This window comes from Enhydra lutris, unplaced genomic scaffold (genome assembly GCF_002288905.1).
Source record: "Enhydra lutris kenyoni isolate GAN:26980312 unplaced genomic scaffold, ASM228890v2 scaffoldscaffold5, whole genome shotgun sequence".
In the NCBI taxonomy this organism is placed as follows: Eukaryota; Metazoa; Chordata; class Mammalia; order Carnivora; family Mustelidae; genus Enhydra; species Enhydra lutris.
This window is the reverse complement of record NW_019154089.1, coordinates 224,850-233,142: the sequence shown is the minus strand read 5'-3', so window position 1 is coordinate 233,142 and position 8,293 is coordinate 224,850. Positions and strand designations below refer to the sequence as shown.

The window sequence follows — 8,293 nt, the reverse complement described above, 5'->3', positions numbered from 1 at the left end:
TACCATAGTAAAAAATATTACCGTCCATACATTTCATTGTATACACTTTGATATGCAGCTTTTTAAGAGACAAAATTAAATTGTTTAGAGATGCACACTCAAGCCAAATGTTAAGATTTGTAATGGAGATTGAGGAATCTTTTTTGAGGTGGCTTATCATTCTTAAACATTCCATGATCCTATGGTTATAAAGGAAACTCTGAACAAGTATCTCCCAAATTTCTATCTAGTCATTTTCAGGATATGTAAGTAGTCTCTTATTTCCTTTCAAATCCAAAGCCAAACGTCTTCATTTCATTTGTCCACTATGTTATCAGGGAAGCAGAATAATATACTTATTAACAGCATAGACTCTGGAGTCAGACAAAATTAATTGAATTCCTTCTCTAATATTTATTCAGTAGGGGATCTTGGGAGAGTGACATAATATATCCAGTCTCAGTTTCTTTGCCTGTAAAAAAAGAAATACTAATGTGGACTTCATAGAGTTGTTGCAAGGATTAAATTAAATAATGCGGGTAAACAACACAGTAAATATTACTGCCATCATAATCCTAAATTTCAAGCCCTGCTTCCTGAGTGTTAGAGAGTTTTGGGAAAGGAGTAGATTTGTGCAAATCAAGAGCCTAGTTGGCCAGTTACCCTATCAATATATCTACTGGATACCAGGTTCCTGAAAGAAACATCTGGCTCTTTTCTTTTTCCTACCTATCACTTTCTCTAGTTCCCCGCCCCTCGCAGCCGTTCATTTGGCTCCAGGATCTTTTTGCTTCTCCCTTAATCTCAGGGCGGACTGTGCGGAGTATGCAAAGTAGCTTGCTTACTCGAGCTTTGCCGGTTGCTGCAGCGGCCCAAGCCGCCTCGCAGACAGGTGACTCAGCTTGAGTGAGTCTCCTCATTGGCTTCTTAATTCCCAAGGACTGTTTCTCTGAAAGGGAATTAAAAGGCGGGTTAGAGTCAGCCGTTGCTTCGGCAACAACTTGCATCCTCTACCTAATCTCCGGAATGAGAACATACCTATTAATACACTAGGTAGAGTGCGGAGTTGAGTTGCTCAATGCAAATTTTCTTTCAAGTGCAAAACAGCTCACCGGGCGCGGCTAGCCCTTGGTGGCGCTGCGGTTGGAGACGGGCAAAGCTGACTGCCGCCGCAATTGCAGCAACCTGTTGGCAGAAAAGTGAAGTCTATCCGCAACAGGTGGTGGGTGGCTGCTGCTAGAGTGCGCCTGTGAGAACGGATGGCGGTGGCGCACAGAAAACTCCTGCAGAGCAGGCAAGTAGGGTCTCTTCTCTTTATGTTGTGCCTATCTGTGGGGAGTGCGGCCACCATCCGCTATTCGGTGGCGGAAGAGATGGAGAGCGGTTCGTTTGTGGCTAATGTGGCTAAGGACCTGGGGCTGGAGGTAGGGAGGCTGGCTGCGCGCGGGGCGCGGCTTGTTTCCGAAGGCAACAAACTGCATTTCCGTCTCCACCGTAAGACCGGGGATCTGTTCGTGAAGGAGAAACTGGATAGGGAGTCACTGTGTGGCAAAGCTGACCCGTGCGTCCTGCACTTTGAAATAGTCCTGATGGAGCCGCTGCAGTCCTTTCGGGTCGAGGTCAGGGTATTTGATATCAATGACAATGCTCCAATTTTCCTGAACAAGGAGCCGCTTTTAAAGATTCCAGAGAGCACGCCCCTGGGTTCACGTTTTCCTCTGCAGAGCGCCCAGGATCTGGACGTGGGCCTCAATGGTCTTCAAAATTACACCTTGAGCCGCAATGCGTATTTCCACCTGCACACCCGCTTTCGCAGCCATGGGCCCAAATATGCTGAGCTGGTCCTGGATAAGCCCTTGGACAGAGAGGACCAGCCTGAAGTCAACTTGACAATTACGGCGGTGGATGGCGGGTCCCCACCCAAGTCGGGCATCGCGCACATCCGCGTGGAGGTTCTGGATGTCAATGACCACGTGCCTCAGTTCTCTAGGCTGGTGTATCGCGCTCAGGTACTGGAAAATAGCGCCAACGGTTCCTTGGTGGCCACTGTGAGTGCCACAGACCTGGACGAGGGCTCCAACAAAGAAATAACTTATTCCTTGGCTCAAAACCCAGAAGCAGTTCTCCAAACATTTCAGGTTGACTCTCACACTGGAGAGATTCGACTGAGGGGGCCCCTAGATTTTGAAGCTATTGAAACATATGATATTGACATTCAAGCCACCGATGGAGGGGGCCTCTCTGCCCACAGCAAAGTCCTGGTGGAAGTGGTGGATGTTAATGACAATCCTCCTGAGGTGACCGTTTCCTCTGTGTCCAGTCCTCTCCCTGAGGACTCCCCACTACAAACTGTCGTGGCCCTTTTCTCTATTCGAGACCGGGATGTTCGGGTGGGAGGAAAAATCACCTGTTTCCTCAGAGGAGACCTTCCTTTTGCGGTCAAACCGACTTTCCGGAATTCTTACTCATTGGTTACTGACAGAGGCTTGGATCGGGAAGAGGTTTCGGGCTACAACATCACTGTTGTTGCCATGGATACTGGACCACCCAGTCTGTTCACAGAAACTGTGATTGAGGTGTTAATAGCTGACATTAATGACAATCCCCCAGTATTTCAGGAAGACTCCTACATTTTGACTGTTCGAGAAAACAACAGCCCAGCAATTTTTATTGGCAAAGTTCACGCTGAGGATCTAGATTTGGGTGAGAATGCCCAAGTAACATATACTCTGCTGCCTCCACAAAGTGGAGATTTATCAGTCTTTGCTTACATCTCCATAAATTCAGACAATGGGAAGCTCTATGCACTGAGAACCATGGATTATGAGGCCATTCAAAATTTTCAGTTTGTGGTAAAGGCAACTGATGGGGGCTTCCTCTCACTGAGTAGCCAGGTTACTGTCAGGGTGGTTGTTCTGGATGACAATGACAACCGCCCAATGATCTTGTACCCACTGCAGAATGGCACCTTACCCTGCAATGACCTGGTGCCCAGGTCTGCGGATGCAGGCTTCCTGGTGACCAAGGTAGTGGCTGTGGATGGTGACTCAGGTCAGAATTCTTGGCTTTCATATCATCTCCTTAAGGCCACTGACCCTGGGTTATTCTCTGTTCAACAACAAAATGGGGAAATCCGTACATTGCGGCAGATATCTGAAAGAGACCCCATGATTCAGAAACTGATCATTCTTGTTCAGGATCATGGCCAACCAGCTCTTTCCACTACTGCCTCACTCAACATCTTACTGGTAGATGGTTTTTCTGAACCCTATCTGCAGTTCCGGGATCCTTCCAAGAATCCTACAAGGGTAAATCCATCCACTAAATATTTGGTCATTTCTCTGGCTGTGCTTTCCTTTCTCTTTCTCCTCTCTGTCACAGTGATCTTTGGTATACACATCTACCAGAAGGTTAAATACAGAGAAAAGTTCACAGTTCAAGAGCATTTCTATGATGACTGTAATTTCCCTAACAACCTGGTACAAAGAGGGGCCAATGGATCGTTATCTCAACCGTGTCCCTATGAAATGTGCTCAGCCACTGGCACCAGCAATAGTGAGTTTCGGTTTCTTAAACGCTTTATGCCCAACTTCCCCTTCCCACATGGCACTGGAGAGACAAAAACAGAAGCTGGCTCCCGTTTACCACCAGACTGTAATAGGAATAGGTCTCAGGGGTCAGAGGACCATGGCCAAGTACCTGACAACAGTATGTAGTTTTTTTTTTTTTTTTTAATTTTTTTTAAACATTTTATTTATTTATTTGACAGAGAGAGACAGTGAGAGAGGGAACACAAGTAAGGGGAGTGGGAGAGGGAGAAGCAGGCTCTCTGCCAAGCAGGGAGCCCAATGTGGAGCTCGATCCCAGGACCCTGGGATCATGACCTGAACCGAAGGCAGACGCCTAACGACTGAGCCACCCAGGTGCCCCCAGTATGTAGTTTTTACTCATGAGCTATATGTAGGCGTTATTTATGTCTCTCCCAAAAGTTCATTAGTCCTGGCCCTAGAAATGCTTAGTTCCATAAAGATATCCTGTTATTTTGCCTTTAAATTATTTTCCATTAGATGGTTACGTATGCATAGGGATGAAAACCAGGTCCTAGTTTTGATACATCAGGAAGCAATTAGATTTGAGAAGCAGAAATATATTTTATTATCACTCAGAAATTTTAGATTTTTGCCTCTCAGTATGTGGAGATCATCTTTGACTCAACATCTTGCCTGCCATCGTTCATAACAATGCAAATGCTTGGTGAATGGTGGTCCTTATAGGTAATCAGATGGAAGGAAAGGTAAAGAAAAAAAAAGGATTGACTTATTTGAGAAGGTGAGTAAAGGCAGATATAAGACCAAAGAGATTCAGTTCAGGAATCTTTCCCAAAAGTAAGTTACAGGTGATTTCTTAATGGTTGTTTAGGGCCTTAGGCAAGTCTCAAACCTCTCTTTATACACTAAAGTCTATTTCATTCTTTATCAGAGAGAAGTTATTTGAATGTGGGGAATGAAAGGTAGATGAGGGAAAAAATAAATTAGGCTTACTGGAGTTAAGAAGTGCTAGCACACAACTATAAAATAAAAAAGATATAAAGGAAAAAAGTGATCATGAATACCAATTAAGTAGCCTTAAGGAAAGATACATTGTCAGATATTATCAGATTTGATTTTTCAATTTTTCAGTTTTATTGATATAGAACTGACATATAGTACTGTGTAAATTCAAGGTATATGGCATAATGACTTGACTCACATGTATTGTGAAATGGTTACCAAAATAAGCTTAGTTAACAAGCATGTCCCTCAGTTTGAGATTGCCTTTGTCTTCTTCAGATTAGATTTATGTTATGCATTATTGGAAGACTACCACAGAAATGATACTGTATCCTTCTCAGTGCATCATTATTGGGGTACCTGATGTCAATGTGTCCTACTTAGCAGTAATATTAATCTTTATAAAAAATTGTGGTTAAAAGCAACATAAAATTTGCCATGTTAAACATTTTTAAGTATACAGTTATACTTAACATATAAAAATAGTGCTAAGGTGATATTAATTTCCGTCACTTGGTTAAGATAATATCTGTAAAGTTTCTGCACTATAAAGTTACTGTTTTTTCTTGTAATTAATAAATACTTGGTAAGAGACACTTTGAAATTATGCAAATATCATGTTTCTCCTTACACTTTTGCCTGCTAATTTGAGTATCCATTACTGGATATTTCTTATGGCAATTAACACTGTGCCATTAGAATGATAATTTTCTATTTCCATGATTCCTTTTACATTAATTAATTGAAATTCTTCTTCAAAACTTTTCCTTTCTCCTCCACTTATTCATTATGTAGTTATTTTTTTAATATATAGACTCATGGGTATATATTTTATTATTTGGTTTATAATCCAATGTTATTATTTATTTTGGTGTTCAGCAAACCCTTTATCTGGGATGAAAAGCAGTTTTTTAAAACTGGAATTATCCACATGAACACATTTTGACCAAAATAAGTATTTCTTTATAACCATATATGCTATATGATCTTAAGTATAAGTTTCTCAAATCTTGTTAAGGTTTCTTCATAATGATGTTTTAACTTTAAATGAAAATTACATTAACTTGACTTAATATTTCTATTATAATTATAAAACTATTAAATAGATACTAAAGTATGAAAAGTTTAAATTTTATTATATGGGCATGTTTAGATATTTATAAGCTATGTATAATAGAGGTGTCAGTTATTCTCCTAAAAATAAGTAAATACATTGCCTTCTCTGTCATGTCTCTGTATTTTTTTGTTGCTGGTTTATTTTTTAATTTACACTCAACTAGCCAACAAATGAGTTTTTGATGTATGTTCAATGATTCATTAGTTGCATGTAATTTATTTTTTTAAAGATTTTATTTATTTATTTGAGAGAGAGAGTGAGCAAGAGAGAGAGAGAGAGAGAACACAAGGAGGGGGAGGAGCAGAGGGAGAAGGAGAAGCAGACTCCCTGATGAGCAGGAAGCCTGATGTGGGGCTCGATCCCAGGACTCCAAGATCAAAACCTGAGCTGAAGGCAGACACTTAATTGACTGAGCCACCTAGATGCCCCAGTTGTATATAATTTAAAGATGAATTTGTCTCAGGGTTCCTGGGAGGCTCAGTTGATTAGGTATCTGACCCTTGGTTTGGTTCAGGTCATGATCTCAGGGTCATGAGATCCAGCCCCAAGTGGGGCTGTGCACTGGGTGTGGAGTCTGCTTGAGATTCTCTTTCTCTCCCTCTGCCCCTCTTCCTGCTCTCTCTCTCTCAAAAAAAGATGAATTAGTTTCATTTGTGGAAGCAGAATTCATCCATGTAAGTTTCCCATATAAAGGTCTATTTTCTTTTTTTTTTTAAGATTTTATTTATTTGAGGTGCCTGGGTGGCTCAATGGGTTAAGGCCTCTGCCTTCAGCTCAGGTCATGATCCTAGGGTCCTGGGGTTGAGCTCCATGTCGGGCTCTCTGCTCAGCAGGGAGCCTACTTCCCTTCCTCTCTTTCTGCTTGCCTCTCTGCCTACTTGTGGTCTCTGTCAAATAAATAAATAAAATCTTTTTAAAAGATTTTATTTATTTATTTGAGAGAGCGCACACAAGCGGGCAGAGAGGCAGAGGGAGAGGAATAAGCAGACTCCCTACTGAGCAGGGAGCTTGATTCAGGGCTTCATCCCAAGACCCTGAGATCATGACCAGAGCCGAAGACAGATGCTTATCCCAGGTGCCCCTTAAATGTCTATTTTCTATACAGTTGAATGTCATCAAAGCATGCAACTGATCAAACACCTGCTCTTCAACCAAAAATTTGACTTTGTTTACAAATTTATGTAACACTGTAAAAATAATATTATTAAAGTATTGGTTGTGTTTATGTAACACTGAAACAAAATATTAAAAAGTAAAAACAGTTTTCTGTTAAGCTGGTGAAATAAGTTTATGCTTCTGTGTACCATGCTCTGCTCATATGAATATAGAAAAAATAGATAAAATTTTAAAATAAAAAATCAGAAAGTATGAAACAAAAATGGAACAAACATAAAATGATGAACAGGTATAAAACCCTTGCATTTCTGAGCTGCAGGATGGAAGCTGGCATTGGTTGCCATAAGTTTGGTTCTTTTGGCTATCAGGAAAAAAAATTCTCTATGCAAGATGGAGAATAAAAGCCAAGGTCACTGCTTACAGCCAGAAGCTAGAATGGGTCTATCTTGTTCATGAAAAAAAGGTTAAAAAACTACCGCCAAAATACTTCTCAACTTATGACAAACACAAATGGCTTTCCATGTTCGTATTCCATTCTCATGGATTGGAAGAACAAATACTGTTAAAATATCCATACTATCCAATGCCATCTGTACATTTAATGCAATCCTATGAAAATGCCAACAACAGTTTTCACAAAACTAGAACAAACGATCCTAAAATTTGTATGGAACCACAAAAGACCTGGAGTAGCTAAAACAATCTTGAAAAACAAAAACAAAGTAGGAATTACCACAATTCGAGATTTCAAGTTATACTACAAAGCTGTAGTAATGAAAACATTATGGTACTGGCATAAAAACAGACATGTAGATCAATAGAACAGGATAGAGAGCCCAGAAACAAATCCATGATTATGGGTCAAATAATCTTTGACAAAAGAGACAAGAATATGCAATGGGGAAAGGACAGTCTCTTTAACAAATGGTGTTGAAAAAACTGGACAGCTATATGCAAAAGAATGGACCACTTTCCTACACCATACACAAAAATAAACTCAAAATGGACTAAAGAGCTAAATATAAGACCTGAATTCATAAAAATCCTAGAAGACAACACAGGCAGTAATTTCTCTGACATCAGCAATAGCAACATTTTTCTATACAGCAATAGCAACATTTTCTCCTGAGGCAAGGGAAAAATAAAGCCAAAATAAACTATTGGGAATACCTCAAAATAAAAAGCTTCTGCAAAGCAAAGGAAACAATAAACAAAACTAATGGACAACCAACTGAATGAGAGAAGACATTTGCAAATGACATATCTAGTAAAGGGTTAGTATCCAAAATATATAAAGAACTCACACAGCTCAACACCCAAAACCAAATAATCTAATTTTTAAAATGGGCAGAAGACATGAACAGACATTTCTCCAAAGAAGACATCCAGATAGCCAGCAGACATAGGAAAAGATGTTCAACATTACTCACCATCAGGAAAATTCAAATCAAAACCACAATGAGCTATCACCTCACATGTGTCAGAATGTTTAAAATAAAAAAACACAAGAAATAACAAGTGTTGGCAAGGA

At 40.3% G+C, this 8,293-nt stretch overlaps 1 protein-coding gene across 1 annotated transcript; it reads left to right on the top strand.

The window, feature by feature from the left end:
* The first annotated feature begins 1,238 nt into the window (after positions 1-1,238).
* On the top strand, positions 1,239-3,695 carry LOC111141292 (protocadherin beta 1). Its single transcript, XM_022493746.1, has one exon. The coding sequence runs from the start codon at positions 1,239-1,241 to the stop codon at positions 3,693-3,695; it is 2,457 nt and encodes an 818-aa protein (XP_022349454.1).
* Positions 3,696-8,293: the final 4,598 nt, after the last annotated feature.